At 41.6% G+C, this 16,954-nt stretch overlaps 3 protein-coding genes across 3 annotated transcripts; 1 reads left to right on the forward strand and 2 right to left on the reverse strand.

Moving 5' to 3' along the window:
- Positions 1-234: 234 nt before the first annotated feature.
- H257_15237 (hypothetical protein) lies at positions 235-11,534 on the forward strand (the record flags this gene model as incomplete). The annotated part of the gene is made up of 25 exons (XM_009843259.1): positions 235-339; positions 482-597; positions 660-867; positions 940-1,065; positions 1,193-1,243; positions 2,411-2,593; positions 3,546-3,647; positions 3,723-3,958; positions 4,141-4,359; positions 4,981-5,104; positions 5,309-5,465; positions 5,723-5,970; positions 6,867-7,072; positions 7,125-7,224; positions 7,689-7,823; positions 7,870-7,962; positions 8,359-8,624; positions 9,152-9,256; positions 9,329-9,398; positions 9,535-9,660; positions 9,798-9,964; positions 10,535-10,721; positions 11,025-11,165; positions 11,217-11,243; positions 11,306-11,534. 25 exons carry the CDS (start codon positions 235-237, stop codon positions 11,426-11,428), a joined length of 3,621 nt encoding a protein of 1,206 aa, XP_009841561.1. The 3' UTR covers positions 11,429-11,534.
- A 270-nt stretch (positions 11,535-11,804) lies between these two features.
- Positions 11,805-13,838, reverse strand: H257_15238 (hypothetical protein; the record flags this gene model as incomplete). Its single annotated transcript, XM_009843260.1, has 5 exons — positions 11,805-11,819; positions 11,907-12,128; positions 12,217-12,361; positions 12,672-12,862; positions 13,689-13,838. 5 exons carry the CDS (start codon positions 13,836-13,838, stop codon positions 11,805-11,807), a joined length of 723 nt encoding a protein of 240 aa, XP_009841562.1.
- A 1,792-nt stretch (positions 13,839-15,630) lies between these two features.
- H257_15239 (hypothetical protein) lies at positions 15,631-16,379 on the reverse strand (the record flags this gene model as incomplete). The annotated part of the gene is made up of 3 exons (XM_009843261.1): positions 15,631-15,785; positions 15,834-15,971; positions 16,208-16,379. The coding sequence occupies 3 exons, from the start codon at positions 16,377-16,379 to the stop codon at positions 15,631-15,633; spliced, it is 465 nt and encodes a 154-aa protein (XP_009841563.1).
- Between the last annotated feature and the right edge of the window lie 575 nt (positions 16,380-16,954).

Consider the following 16,954-nt stretch of genomic DNA (forward strand, 5'->3'; position numbering starts at 1 on the left):
CCACTTGCGGAGCTGGAGGGACATTCCGTCGATGTAGTAAGCTCAGGTACAACGTATGTGAGCATGTTAAGAGCATATATTTGAGTGTGGTATCACTGTATTTTGCGTTCATAAATGCAGTTAAGTACATCCATATAATTAATAAGTTTTAAAGTGCATATATATTGCTACTATAGTTGCTATCATTCGTTTACAAAACAATCGACGTCAGTTCTGTGGCCCTACAGAACTACCATGCCAGACGACGACGTTACGCCGCATATTCAATCGACCTCGATGGAACAGTTCTACGCAGGAAAGGGTCTCTTCGTGACAGGTGGCACGGGCTTCATCGGCAAGGTACGTCATCGTGGACATGGACCTCATGAGCAGTGCACGGCATGCCAATGGCGACGTGGTGTCCCATTTGCATCGCATCGCGTTGCGGCTTCGAGTGTCATTTCCATCATAGCCTCATCATGGTGTGTCTGTGCAACGTTAGACTTTGATCGAGAAACTACTTCGGTCGACACCAGACATCGACAAGATCTATGTGATGGTGCGTCCGAAGAAAGGCCGGTCCGCGCACGACCGCCTCGAGTCCGACATCATCTCCAGGTACGTTTTTTCCATGTCTGTCGCCACTACCTTGCTTGGTCATGTATGCACATCGTGACTAGTCCGATCTTCAACCGACTGCGCGCAGAACGCCCTGCCGACTTTGACTCGTTCATTCGGTCCAAGCTCGTGGCCATCGGCGGCGATATCAACTCGGCGAGTCTGGGGATGTCTGCCCAGGACGCCCAGCTTCTCATTGACCGCGTCAACGTCGTCGTCCACTCTGCGGCTAGTGTCAGCTTCAACGAACCCCTCGACGTCGCTGTGGAAGTACATATACTATCTAGCGATTCTCGTTTCCGTGGGTTGAACGAGCGGCGGCCATCTCACGCCCGCGATTAGATGAACACATTGGGGGCGATGTACATGCTCAGTTTTTCCAAGCAAATCAAGCGACTGGTGGCATACGTACACGTGTCCACGGCGTACGTGAATAGCAACCGCCGCAACTGCACGCTCCTGGAAAAGGTAGCCAAGCATTTGCGTCTGGGGGTCGTACATTGTTGTAGTTCCAAATGGCCCTTGCGCAAGATATACGAATTTCTAAATCATGTGGAATTGACATGAATGATCAACGACTGACCCATTCATGTAGATCTACCCATTGGATTTCGACGTCGAAGCCGCCATCGATGCCGTCACCAAGGTACACTTGAACCATATCATCTAATGTACTGTTTGTTTCTATATATTGTCAAGAATGTTATTTTGACATTATCACCACCTGTTATTAGTTTTGGTAATTTGGTATTGTGCATTTCACACCCAAATTTGGACTTGAGAGTCATGTCGCCAAATAACATTCGAATCTATTTGATCGTATTGAATCGTGTACACACTATACTATACAAATGTTAGTGTACATATATCTGTTTTACCCGAAGGACTGAGCCGAATCCAACGTTTGGATTGGCAGAAATTCGACAGAATTACGTGATTTGATTGGCTCAGGCGGTTGTTCTTTAATTCAAACTTTTAAGACATTCGATTCCACTGAGGGCTCCAGTTTCGAATGGATTTGACAATGTGTGTGTTAAACTCCAAGGTTCCTGTGGCGGGCGGTTAAACACGAACCGCCCAACAGTCGTCGGACCTTCAAAATATAATATAAAATACTTCGTTTTAGAGGTATCTTCGTCAACATTCATTATACTTTTCAGCCAATCATAAGGCAGCCTTCATTGTTTTCAGCCAATCCGACTGTTTACTTGTTTGCTTTTTGGGGGCTATTTTGGGTGAAAAGCCCTTTCTTGTATTGGAGATTCGGTATGAATTGCCGGACCTGGTGCTATCGAACCTCGCCGACCAAGCCGAGCATCAACGTTTCCCATTGGTCAATCTGAAAAAATCACTTGCCTCTGATTGGCTACACTCCATTTTCGATTTTCGCCAAGTGGATATTAGCCAATGAGATGTCTCGGCGTGGTTTGTGCTCAATGGAACAAACCATGGAGAATAATCGGGAAATGTAAACAAAATCGACACTACTATTGCCCTTTTACCCCAAATTTGGACTTTTGTGCTGATTCGTTAAATCTATCGTTCGATTCTTTGTCAGTATAACACTAATTTCAGTCACACACTAGTTTGGTGTTGCATTCGTCAAAGAGTGGATAATTTGATTGGTCACTTGATTAGTGTTGTGGTTTTTGATTGGTCGATTTTCGATTGTCTGCCGATTTGTTTATTCTGCGCATTCGATTGAGGACCCATCTCACTCTAATTTCGAATCGACTTGACAATACTAGTACAGTAGTACTCGGATATGTGGTATGTTTCGATGTTGACAGGGGAGTGCTGACATATTTAGCAGGCGTCGTCCACGGAAGACATTGAGAAGCTGCATCTCAACCTCATCGGCACGTACCCCAATACGTACACGCTGACCAAGTCCATGGCCGAGCACATGCTCGCCAAGCATCGCGCACATGTGCCGCTGGTGCTGCTCCGTCCGACGATTGTGGGGGCGTCGTGGAAGGAGCCGATTCCTGGATGGGTACATACGAATCAATATATATATATATATATAGATATATGGGGATGTGGCTGTATGACTGTAGTATATGTATATATATAGTGTCGTGTGTGGATGATATTCGCACATCGATCGATCGATGCTTTTTTTTTTACTTTTCAATGGAAAATGGGCCGGTTGTGTTTGGAATCACACTAATTGAAGGCACACACTATTTCAAGTCACACGCTAATTCGATGTTGAGGATTGGCTACATTAACCGGTCGAGACTAACTAGAACAAGTTCGGGTGCGACGATTGAACATTGTATATATGTTATGGATTTGTTTATTCTTTCATAGAAATCACGTTTTCTGCAAATTGTTTCTGTTTGTGCTGATGGTAACTGCCGACCTTTCATCAGTTGAGCTTCCTAGCGTTATTGGAGTAACGCTATAGATCTGGGGAGAGTTATGCAATTCAAAAGAGTACTTTGTGTGGTGAATGCCATCGTAATAGGTATATTAGGTATTGAGATCGTATTGCAAACCTGGCACCGCACTCAATCTAAAGTGGTTTCTCGTTATATCGGTTTGTAGTATCATGATGGATTGATATAACTTAGACTTTGATTTTCATTTGCACAAATTTTCGCTTATAAATATAAAATCGACTCTTACATTGTATTTAGATTGATAAAATCGTTATGTTTAATTAAATTTGATTTAAAGATAACATATATCAATATGATATTTGCATACCGTTGGAAATAGGTAGTAATTGTATATATTTATATGTTTGTAGTAGTAGTATAGTGACATTCAAATCAATAACAACGAATAGCAGTATAACCATGGCACTTGTTGTTGGTACTCATATAAAAATACAAACGGTATTATTGAATACTATAACCATATAATATTTTTCATTTTGTGCTTTTGATGAAAAAACAAATATATTAAATATAGATTGCATCATTTTGGTTTGGGTGTAGGTGGATCAGTTGGCCGCGGCGGGAGCCATTTTCCTAGCGGGGGGTATGGGTCTGCTCACGATTTTACCAGGCGACCCCCGCAGCATTGCCGACATTGTGCCCGTACGTATATGTTTTCGTTGTGAAACAACTCGACTAAAAACACTAAAAAAAATCTATTAATATATATATATATAGGTGGATTTCGTGGTGAATGCAATCTTGTTGAGTGCGTTCGCCAAGGCCAAAGAACCGACGGGAGCCGCCCCTCTAATTGTCCACTCGGGGACGTCCGACCCCCGCGAGCAGCCGCTGCGATGGCGTGTGCCCATCGGAACTGTGTCGTCGTATTTTCAGCAAAACCCACCGGATAAGGGACTTTCTCGGCCGTCGTTTACCATGTTCCCGAGCCATCAATTATTTCAAATCAACTGGTGCGTTCAGAACATGACTATATATATATATATTTTGTGTGTGTGTGGTGGAAACCAGACGATTTTGGATATATATATTTTGACTTGTACATTGATGGATGAGATAAACTTGGGGCGGGTTGACATATTGTATATAAACCGTTCAAAATATCATGTACCCATGTAATAACACATTTCCTCAGGTTCCTGCGCTATACGCTGCCGTCGTCGGCATACTCGACGATCGCCAACGCCAGCGGCAACGTCCACCACATGAACCAAGCGTCGCGACTGTGGAAGCTGACGTGGCGCGCGCGGCAGTTGGTCGAAATCTTCAAACCATTCACGGAGAACCAGTGGGTATTTAGTGCCGACGGGCTGCAAACCTTGCGCGCAATGCCTGAATACAACTCCACCCACTGGTACATACTATATATATATATATATATAGAGTCGATTGCCGTTGAGATACATGTACTTGTGGATGTTTTGGTCAAGAGTTTCAAAGTACCATTGCAAGACGACGCGGTTTTGACATATATATGAGGTGGTTACATATGAGGTGGTGTTTTGTATATCGGAAGTGATTGCGATGAACTATTATCACGTCCCGTGGTGATTATATCTGCTCCTTGGACTTCTTGAATTGAAATTAGTGTTTAGAAAGAGGTTATATATATATATAATATATACATGTTTATATTATACTTCAAGTATAAGAATAGATGTGTTTCGATATATATACAAATAAATATATATATATATATATATATGTACCTGTTGTATAATATGTAACTTTTTTTCTATATCTACATATACAAGTCTATTCTATGATTTTATATACATACATATATAGGGTATGATAACAGCAACCAGAACAAACCACACCACGATGCAATATTCAACTATATACATGTATTGATAATGTTGTATCGTGTGGTAGTGTGTCGTTGCGAAACGTAAATGTATTTATATATATGTGAATTTATTTATATTTATATATATATAGATAGAGTGGATAAGATATTAACGCAACTTGACAGGTGCTGCGATGCCAACGACGTCATGTGGGAGCGATATTTGCTCAACTATTCGGTGGGGTTGAAGAAGTGGCTGCTGCACGAAGACGTGATCGACGTCGACATTGAAGGGGTGCAGCACACCGAGGTATACGATACACTCGAAATAGTGTGAATCTAAAATATATCCTTTTGTATAAAACGTTCAACCTATATATGATTATTATCGACGTCGATACCAACCGATTCGTACTTTAGTGTGCATGTATTATGTGTGATGATATAATAGTGGTCTATACCAAATATAAAAATATATATGTATATAATGTATATAATATATATATATATGTAGATGGCGCTGAGTACCGAACGCATGTTGGCATGGGACCCTGACCACCATGCGATTTCGTTCCCGGGGCTACTGCCAGATATGTCGTGGGCGTTTACTTCGAGTCGCAAGCCCGGGTATACCAAGGCGGGGATTTGGGGTCGGTTCATGGGGCTCACGGGTATGCGAAATCTGTTGATTTCCGAAATATATATATATTTGAACCAGAGATTGGAACTTTTAACAACACGATGGAACTTTCGACGTATTGCATTTTCGTTTTTATTATTATACAATTCAACCCAAGAAATAATTAACATGTGAAATCGTATGCTATGTATTTTTTAAAATATATTCTATTTATTTTTTTATGTAGTGTATGATGATGCTAGCCATATAGTTTGTAAGTGTACATGATGGACACTTGGATCGATGTAGGCTGGAAGGAGGGCGCTCATCACGAAGCCACGTACGTGCCGCGGGTGCCGGCAGACCCCCTCTCAGCCATCAAACATCATGTCCTCCACTCGCAAGCAGTGCAAACTGTGATCGAAAATGCAGAGAAAGCCGCCCCAAACAAGGAAGTGCGCGCGCTCATGGAGGCGCAAGTGCTCGAAATGCTCTCAAAAATGGCCGCCACAGTCAATTACAAGTCGGTCCGAGTAGCTGGGTGGCTGCTGCGCAAGGTACTTTATGTTTTACCCAAGTTTACCAATTTTGGCGGATTGTTGTCCACACATCGAGCAAACAAGGAGTATTGTCATTTTTACCCAAAATTTGGACTTTGGTTATGAATTGATAAATCTATCTCGATCGATTCTTTCTACTGAATTTTGTATCTAAAAAGATGTGCTGTGGTGATTGGTATCACACTAATTGAAGTCACACACTAATTTGACGTTGATGATAGTTTCCTGAAAGCTGGTTGGCTAAATCCTTCTGCCGATGATTCTTGTGTACATTTATTTGGTTATGTCAATTCATTCTATCCATGTCGCTCCAGTTTAGAATAGCCACAACAATATGATGAAACGAATCCAGGCTGAGAATATGAGTTTTGAAAACCAGCCACAGGGGTACCTACCTACCTACCTCTATATTTTAGTACTATATAATATTTCCAAGGTAGGATTTGCTGACGACTTTCTTTGCGCCAATGTGTTGTGTTGTTGGGGTACATGTTGTCTACCATATATTGATTGCGACGAGGTCCATCACACACTAATTCGAGGAGAAGGTGCACCATTTCCAAGTAGCAAATACTGTGACTGTCCTTGGTGTTTAAATTGTGGCTTTGAATCGAACATAAACGATGAATATATCGTGTGTTATGTTTGTTCATATGATGTATTATCTTCCGTGATGGAGTTCGTATCATGCTATACGTATATTCGCTTGGGTTCTTTCTCGTGTCGATCTCGAACGTATGGGCTAGTGTTGAACTGTGCTGAAAATAAATAAATATATACAGTATACATGTATATTGCTCTTTTTATATATATATGTATATTGCTCTTTTTACATATATATATTTTTTGCTCTATATATATATATATATATATATATATGTATGTATGGATAGGTGTGGCGTCAAATGTACGACAAGATCATCGTGGACGAAGGCGGATTGGAAACCATTCGAAACTTGGTCAAAGCAAGGGAAGGGCCGCTGGTGCTCATTCCGACCCATCGGTCGTACATTGATTTTCTCATGATGACGTACCTCTTCTTTGCGTACAACATCCCCGTGCCACATATCTTTGCCGGCGAAGACTTTCTCAACATGGGGTATATATTTATTTATTGAAATATATAGTATTTATATACAATGTATTCGTAGTCCCATGACCCAAGTGTTGCGAGAGGGCGGGGCCTTCTTTGTCCGGCGGTCGTTCAAAGACGACGCGTTGTACACGGCAGTGTTTTCCGAGTACACCCAGGTACATATATATAAATATATTTACGATATATATATATTTACTTTTTGAATGTTGTTATCATTGTATGGGCGTTAACTATGTCATTTGGTTGGTGCCTTGTTTGGAAAGTAGAATTGTTTGAGATATATGTTTGTTTATATTGTGTGTAGGTGTGCTAAAAGGTTTATACACTATAAAGTCTAGTATTTTTCCGATACAATACAGTGTGTGGATGTACTTTTGCATCAAAACACGTATGGCCTATACATTATCTATATCGTTTCAATGTGTCAACCGAAAGGAATGTAATATATGGTGTCTGTGTTACACTTTTCAAATCACTGCTCGATCAAAGCATAATAGTCGGTAATGGACAGTATGCCAGTATATATGAAATACGATGATGTTTTGTATATTTTTGATAGACACTTTAGAGTAATTATATCGTACTAACACATGGGAATATATATTATCTGTTGCATTAGTACTTGTTGACAAAGGGCCACACGGTCGAGTTCTTCTTGGAAGGGACGCGAAGTCGCAGTGGCAAGCAGCTGCCGCCCCAATTTGGCATGCTTTCGACGGTTGTCAAGTGCTTTGAAGCTGGCCGTGTCGACAACGTACTCTATGAATATATATATATATATATATTTAAATATTTGGTAGATTCACATTGTGCCCGTGACCATTGACTATGACAAACCCGTGGAGCTGTCGGTACATCAAAAGGAACTCCTCGGCGAAGGCAAAGTGAAAGAAGTACGTAAACCATCACCAAACAAACGATCATATTTATCATCAATATCTATCCTGCCATATTTGGAGATTTTTCATTTATCACAGTCTTTCCTATATGTTGCCTTCCTCGTCCACTGTCTGACACTCCTCCATATGGGGTTGATATATATATATATATCGTTGCTAACACTGCACATGTGATGAATAAATATTATGTTCATGTTTGGATGTGTTGATTCATGACATTCCTCGTTGACTGTCTGACTGTCCTCCATGTGATGTAATATATATATATAAATAAGTAAATACAACTATATATACATAAATAAATATGTATATATATATAGTTGTGACGAATAAATATATTTATATCGATTTTTACGTCTTTTGAATACTATATAATTGCGTTTGTTCTAGTCGGTGGGCGCGTTGCTCAAATCATACCAAGTGCTGCGCCAGGACTTTGGCTCCGTGTCCGTTCGCTTTGGGAGTCCCATCCACCTCAAGCAGTTTGTCGCGACCTACAAAGCTGCTCCTCCCGTGGACGCTAAAACTGGATCAACCGTGTCTCTGGTCACGGACTTGGCGTACTCTGTCACAGACGCGATGATCCAACGTGCAACGTGCACACCTTGTCACTTGGTGGCTACAATTCTGCTCATGTTTCGCAACGGAGTGTCCAAGTACGTACATAGTAGAGTGTCGAAGGTTTGTTTCAATTGGTATTCGTACAAAAGAATATGCTAACTTACGATTTTTTATTTAATTTCTATTTCTATTAATATTATTACTTTATTATTATCATATTTTTAATATGACAATTCCGTGATGGTGGTTGGCACTTGTGTACAACGGTCATGGGCTAGTTAGTTTTGATCTCTAATTTTTTGGTTTGGGTCGATAGGTAGTACTACTAGACTTATGCATACCAGGAACGCGCTATATATTGCCTTTACAATCATTTTTTTACTTTGGGTTCACCCATCGATCGATTTGTTGTACGGATATGGTATATGTGAAGCGTGGTGTTGCCATTCACACTAATTTCAATCACACACTATATATTGTTCAAAAGTTGGATTGGCGACTTGATTATGGGTCTGGGTTTTGATTCGTCGATGGGTTGTCACCACTCCCTTTTCGAATCGAATTGACAATATATGTATATCTGAAAAGGAGATATATATTTTTCTCATGGTTTTGTGTGTAGAGAGCAATTGATTGTACAAACCAACTGGTTGCGAACTGAAATTGTGGCCCGCGGGGGTCGAGTGTTGGGGTCGCAGGGCCGGACGCCAGCGGCCATGACGGAACGGTAACTTAATTTAATATATATATATATTATGTCATGAAATATATATCTCAAAATCCATGGCTTTGCTCGTAGGGCTTTGACATTGCTCGGCAACTTGATCTTTTGGCGTCGGTCCAACTTGGTTGAACCAGCCATCACCAACGTACGACCCGACGTTGAATTTTTATTTTATTTCGGCGTGTGATAAATCGATGATGTTTACCAGTGTGATGCTATATTATATATATTGGTTTCTATTAAATATATATATGCCCTTACCATCGTTTTATGGTGTGTAGAGGGAGCAATACTCCAACATGATTGGGTTGGGGTACTACCGCAACAAGATATTGCACTGGTTTTACAAGGAAGGCGTGGTCGCGTGCACATTTCACGCGTTGAGTACTAACAACAACCAAGGCTCGGTATGGATACCCTCTGAATTAATACAAATGTTACGTATCAAGCGCTTTATATTTATATGTTTTATATGAATAAAATGTTTTCTAATGCTTCTAAAATGAGTGTAAAGTCGTGATATGTTAAATTGACACGATGGTAGGCTATGGCGTCCAGTGGATGTAATAAGGACACCTTGCTTCAGCACGCGCTGTTTCTGCATGAGCTGCTGGCAGTCGAATTCGTGCGCAAGGAATATGTCGACAGTCGCAGCGAGTTGGACGGCGCGCTCACCACGCTGACCCAACGTCGGGTGTTTGCAGTTGAGGGGTACGTTTATTTATGTGTGTGCCTTGAGTAATATATATATATATATATATATTTGGTTTCTATTGTATTTTCATGTATTCCATGCATGTAACGGTCGAAGGTTGCATGTTGAATGGCTGCTTCATAATCGAGTTGTTGCTCAAAGTTGGATTTTGACAGGTACTTTGAGTCAGATTTTCAGCTGAATGTGGCATATAATATACAATGTGAACGATTTGTTAGGGCCAAGGTGTTCTAATCGATGATTGGTTGAAATAATGTTTCGTTAGCGAACTTTGATTGGCTAGAATATTCTAAATACCTTGGTCGATTATCGAACGTCCATATTGGAACGAATTTTAAGAATATTGGTAGTTTTGATTTGTCGGTTTTGATGATGCTAGTCGGTGTCGCTCTAAATCATTGGATGTCGTGTTGTTGTATTCTACCATACACTTATTCAGGTCGTTTGATCTTTATATTTAGTACATCTTTGGTTTCAATACAAGTTCATATAGCTGCTTGATGAAATCAACATTGAGATAACCATGCAAAAATGGAGGTATTTATTGTCTAAGAGGCATATTTTAGTGCGAACGCAACTCCGACGGTAGTGCTCACAGACGACAGCCAACCAACACTCTCGTTGTTGTGTGCGGTGTTGTGGCCGTTCATTGACAGCTATTGGGTCGCGGTCACGAGTTTGCTGGCTATCAAGGCAGGAGAAGGAATTCCTCCGAAGGCGCTCGTGAAGCGCATGCAATGGCTTGCAGAAACGGTACGAACAAATATTTAAAAAATATGTATTTCATCTATTTCTTATGTTTTATTCACCCCAAGAGTGCACATTGAGTAACGAATACTGTATCGACAATCCATGCCAATATATATATAAATCTATGTGGACTGGTTGGTTCGGTTATATGTATTCATATTGTGCTGGAATTTATATTGAGCACTCAATGTAAGTATATCGACCATCGATGCCAATCTATATATATATATATCTATGTGGTGGATTGGTAGGCTCTTAAAAAATATTATTATATTGTTGCAGTTTATATTGATATATCCTTTTTAGATGTACCACGATCGAATCATTGCATACTACGAGTCGTGTTCGATGGAAACGCTCACGAATGCACTGACGATCTTGACGACGTGGGGGGTGGTTCAAGTTGGCAATGAAACCAAGGGCCAACTCAAGCACAAGATCTCAGTGGTACACAAATAAACATATATATATAGATATATTGATGAACTTTATGCGTAGATTCGGCTGACGGAGCAATATCGAACGGTAAGAACAATCCTGAATTTTGATTTTGTTTGTTCTTCATGCTATATTTACATGGTATATAGGGCACGGCATTGGAGGACTTGGCGTCCAAAATTGGTGCGTTTCGAAAGTTACCCCTCGGTGGACCCCAGTCGATGGACCTGGCAGCGCTCGTCACGGAGTTTCCAAGCTTGTCCAAGCTGTAGACTACTTGACAATTGCATCGACAGATAGAAGATATGTACACCGAGTTGTAGTACTAACCGTATCGAAATAATACATCAAACTTTCTCGGGTGTCACGGCACATCAATAAGCATGCCTTACTTTGGTTTATTTTCTAATTTTACATGACTCCAGTACTACGTCGTCCAACACCTGTGGTATAGCATTCGAATTCATTTGACCGAATACTAACTCTAAGCTTGTACAAACTATAGTATACAAATATTTATATATATATGGCTTTGCCTAATGCGGAGGGACTCCAATAAAATGATTTGATTGGCAGAAACTTGACAGAACGTGGTTTTGATTGGTTTAGGCGGTTCTTTATTCCGTCAATCGATTCTGCCGAGGGTTTTCAGTTTCGATAGATCTGACAATATTGTGTAGTGGGGCTGGAGTGGGAGATGTTTGAGCAAAATCCCAAACTCGTTGCAAGTGGGGCACCCCCACGCAAAACCATCATGTCGGCCGTGCTGTGGTCGTTGTAAAACGCGACCCACGTATGTTGGTAGTCGACGTTGGTGCCGGGGTGGTCGGGTTGGCTTCTAAGACCCCCCCCCCGGGCCATCACGGCCAACCCGGGCTTGTTGGATGTAATATTGCAGTCGCATGCCGCCGCCCAAGTTCCACCGTCATAGGCATTGGAAGGGAGAACCCCCTCAAATTGAAAGTAGATGCCCTTTTTGAAGACCCGAAAACACAGTCATCAGTACAAGTACAAGGCTTGCACGGCTTGACGAGGCGGTTCAACTTGGCCACGTCCTCACAGCTCGCGACAATTTGTAAAAGGCCATCGGTCCGTCCGTTGTGTATGGTGTTTTCATAGGCGTCACCCCTCCCGCACGGTGCAGTGCGATGTGAACTATGTCGGCGTACTCGAAAAAGTTGTCTTTGGTGCCTATAGCCCCTGATCTACCCACCGCCCCGACGAAGCGGTCGCCGTGCTTGAACCGACAACATGTTGGGGTAACTGCATATAAACACGACTCCCATTTGCTGGTGTTGGTGAGCTTGGAACTCTCCATCATGTCGTCTTGGAAGTGGGCAATATCGGGTGGTGGTGCTTGGTCACACGTTTAAAATTTATTGATTTAAAAGAGGTATTAAATAAAAATTAGATGTTAAATCAGATAGAACAAAATTACAATTGTAGTATACACTTCGAAGTATTTGTTTCGTTATAATGATATAGATTACAATGAGCATAATAATTTTCATGAACTGGATGTTGGCCGCCGTGTAGTCGGGTACGGACTGCGAGTACCCATAGTACCACCGGTACTCCAACGCCACCCCGAGCGACTTGTGCATCGTGGCCAACACGTTCATGTGCAAGACGACACGCTCGTGGTGTGCGCTTGAGTACTCGACGTACAAAAAGACGGGGGAGCTTTTGCCAAGAAGTCGGCGTTGCTAAGCAAAGCTTCCACACAACAAGGTTGGTCGGGTCGAGGTGGTCCAGATTTTGAACGTCAACAAACCATTGGTATGGGCCCCCCACTTGAACTGCTTCCGAGTAGTGGCCAACAAAGTTGATCACATTACAGTGTTGGTGGACAGGGGAAAACTTGACGACAACGAGTAAGTAGGCTAGAACGCGCTTGCCAATACAATGGCACTCGACGCAGCAGTGCATCAATCCAAGGCATTTTCGATAATGATGAAGTGAACCAGGATAGAACGCTAATGTTTATATCGAGCCATCCCTGTCAGTACTACCAATTCAACCCCATGTCAAAACACAAAAATATCTTCAAAATAATAAAATATGTAAAACCCTGACGACGCTGTGAAATTTATCATGACAAGAAAATAACTTTAGTCGCAAAAGAACTGCCTATTTTTCGTGCGCTAATTACAGTATGTTGATTCGTAAATTCTTGACCATGAACAACGTGTCGTGGCTGTAGTTTGTAGTGGATGTGGGACGTTACCCCAAGCCAAATTCAATGCGTACGCATACATACGGGCCGGACTACTGGTAGGGCTCTCATCAGAGCTCCGCTAGGCAATGAGGATAGCGTCGTGCAACATCTAGTGGTTAGGTTTGACTGTGTGTATAGTATCGTGTCGGGCAATCTAAAGCACAATCCTTTTCACAGAATGGCAATGACAGGCCAATGACAGGCCAATACTAATGTACTTTGTCGACTGCTATTGTTAACGAAAGTTCGATTTACGATAATGACTCCAGTACACAACGGTAGGGCCATCGACGTGTCGCACGCTAAGGTGGAACAGTGGTGCCCATGCGCTTGTTGTGAATTTGAAAGAACCGCGCAACGAGCGCTTCGGAAGGTTCTTGTGCTGGCGACTGGCGCAATGCTGGATGGGACGGCGCGCCAAGGGCAGCGCACGCTATAAGCACAAGGAGCAAGATCTGCTGCATGAGGTCGTCACGAACGCGGTGAATTCAAAAGTGACCACAAGACGATAGCATCACGATTATTCCATGTTGAGTTCAAGAGCGTTATCAAAGTTGAACGGGAAACATGGCAAACTGCAACGTCAACCATGCACAGTACTGCCCCACTCAACGCATATGCAAGGTCAAACTCGCAATTTTACCCGTGGATGTGAGCGTTTTTGGTAGTTGCTGGCAGGAATCCTAGATACATACCAACGTTATACCAGTAAATCGCAAGCCAATATCGTCGACGACTAGATTTCGAAGCATCAGGCCTGCTTATGTTGATCCAATGGTTTTCGTGGGTGGTTGAATGGATATATATATATTTACAGTCCTCCTGCAACTGCAACTCGAGGATGATTTGATGTTCTGACGATGCAACGATATGTCACTTGAACATTCGTGCGAGTTTAGCTAATGTTATTACAGTGTAGCTAGTACATGTTTGTAGTAGTATTGCTCCACAGGTCGTCCGTCATGTGTACTATTGATAGTAATAATCCTTTCACTGCTTTATGACGCCGATATGACTCTTAACGGACACCAATCGTCAGAATCCACTCGCTATGGTGATAAGTCGGTCATGAGTGCCAATGTGAGAGTGATGTTACATCCCAAGGAAGGAAGTATGTAGTTACTACATCATCGTGTATACACAGAACGGCCAACTACCCCAAGGAGCTGTAAATGATATTTGTATTCTTGCAATATATGTATCGTTCACACGAAGGGCCACGAGTTTGGGAGAAGGGTCGAGGCTTGCATGACTTGTGTTTGACATTTGAAACTCGTGTAATTATCACTAGCGCGTGAATGGACATTTGAAAGATGAGACTTTGAAGTCAGATCGAAGTAGTTGATGGCTGCACCTTCCAAGGCTTGTAGTATTTTATTGCAGAGAGTAATCCACTTCCATTTTCATAGTTTTGACTTCGTTTGCAACGGTCTTTTTGTTAAAGTTGAGTCGACCACCACAGGGGTTTCAATTCAACGCATCAACGTAGCTTCAGTTTGTAGTACAAACGCCGGTCTTGATGGCAGTGGACATTGATCGTAGTAGATGCCGCCTGCTGCTGCTTGGGTTCGTCGTTTAACAGGGTTGAAGTATTTTATTCCTTTTTTTATAAGGCTGAGTCTGGATGCCACAGAAAACTAGATGTGAAATAATATTCTGACAGAGGTGAGAAAATATTTTGATGTGACCTCTGGATATCATGATGGAAGGAGAACTATTGATAGAATATCATGTTTGTAAAGGATGAACCCTTGCAGTTCAACCGTTTTTATGGCAGAAAACAGTAAAGACTCGACGGATTATGTCACTTTATATACGCCAGATTTGGTAGCCAAACACGCAAAAGCTGTCGTTTGACAAAATGTCATAATATTTCTGAAAAGTTACAAAAAGAGGTGTTTTCTGACATTTTTTGTGGCAGCTAGAGTGGCCTTAAAATCTGAAATTACTCTAAAATTTCTTGTATTGTGAATTCGCTATAAATTTCCAAAATTCGCCTGGTTTGTCGAATAAATATTGAATCACGCCGGAGTTCTGATTGGTTGAATATACTTGTCCTTTCTTCATGAGCCAATCAAATTCACTCAAAAATGGATTAGCCAATAGCGTCGATTCATGATTCGATTCGCCGGCGAGATTCGATTGGACAGGGTCTGGAAGTTCGTATCGAATCCACAATACTAGTATCGAAATACTTTTTATGACGGCAATTATAATATCAATAATTTTGTCAAATTTGTTATTACTCTGCCCAAACTATTTGGACACTTTGCGTTCAAAAAGCAAGTGAACCCCAGTTTCCACTCCCACGGCCGCCACCACCGTCAATGCAAACGACCCGCCCAATTGCACACAGAATGACATGGGTAACGCCGTTTCAAAGTCAAACCACGACGTCGCCATGGCATTTCCTACATAATCAACTAATATTAAACATAATATATATATATAGTACGAACCAGGCCACAACAACAACACGACCAAAAGCGACCCCACGGCAGCCGTGTACCATACAAATAACCGGTTGGTCCACGCAGATTCCCGGAATGGATCCTTCAAATTAAATGCGATTGCAAGCACCACATAGTGCCAATGTCCTACGTCGTAATATATTGAGAATAATCCCTTCAAAAACTAATTACATTTATATAAATGTCAAATAGTAGAGTTTGGTATGGTGGCCAACCTCAAATATACCTACGAGCCAGCCAAGGCAACACATGACATTTATTTTAAAGTACGAGTTCATATTACGATGCCGAGGCATACAAACCCTTGAAACATATTATTTTTCGAGATATCGTCGGATATATATATATATAGATTTCCGTACCAAGTAGCCACACAATCGTGACTTCATACGAATGTGTGGTCATATCTCCCGATTCATTTGGACGGAACGGATAACAATGCGCCCGACCTGCAGCGACGTCTGACAGGGCACAAAACCACGGCTGGCGGCTCGCCACACTTAACGCAGCCGTAAAAAACAGAGAAAACACCATCGATTGTCCCGCGAGGCTCCATAAGATGGTTGGGGACTAAGGGAATATAAATAAATACTTCGTTATGTTTCATCATGGGAGGAGTTTTGATCATCGTTCTTTTTCAATCGAAACGAGTTAATATGCAATGAAACCAATAGAATAAATATATTGTATCACCAGGAAGTTCGAATCCGGCGCAATTGATTATTGGTGTAAAGATCATCGTCGTGATTAGATAAATGTGTGAAATTTCTCGCGGAAAGGCAAGTTGAAACGTATCCGTTACATTTAGGAATAGAGTAATATATTTAAACATCAACGTTTCTCTGCTTTTTGTGGTTCATATGTATGGTACGACTGAATGAAAAGAGTGAAAAGAGTATATATATACATCTGGCTTCAAGAATAAGTATATATATATACGGAAACCCATTGTATGTGCACGTACAAAGAGGGAGTGGGGGGGTCTTGATTTGGACAGTGTGGGCGCGGGTGGGGTCTGTAGCATGGAGATGGAAATGCCCAATACGACAAACATATCGCCAAACAAATACTATTCAAATGGGTTAGTCGAGTAAATATATATATATATA

The sequence above is a fragment of the Aphanomyces astaci genome, assembly GCF_000520075.1.
Source record: "Aphanomyces astaci strain APO3 unplaced genomic scaffold supercont1.68, whole genome shotgun sequence".
Taxonomy (NCBI): domain Eukaryota; phylum Oomycota; class Saprolegniomycetes; order Saprolegniales; family Verrucalvaceae; genus Aphanomyces; species Aphanomyces astaci.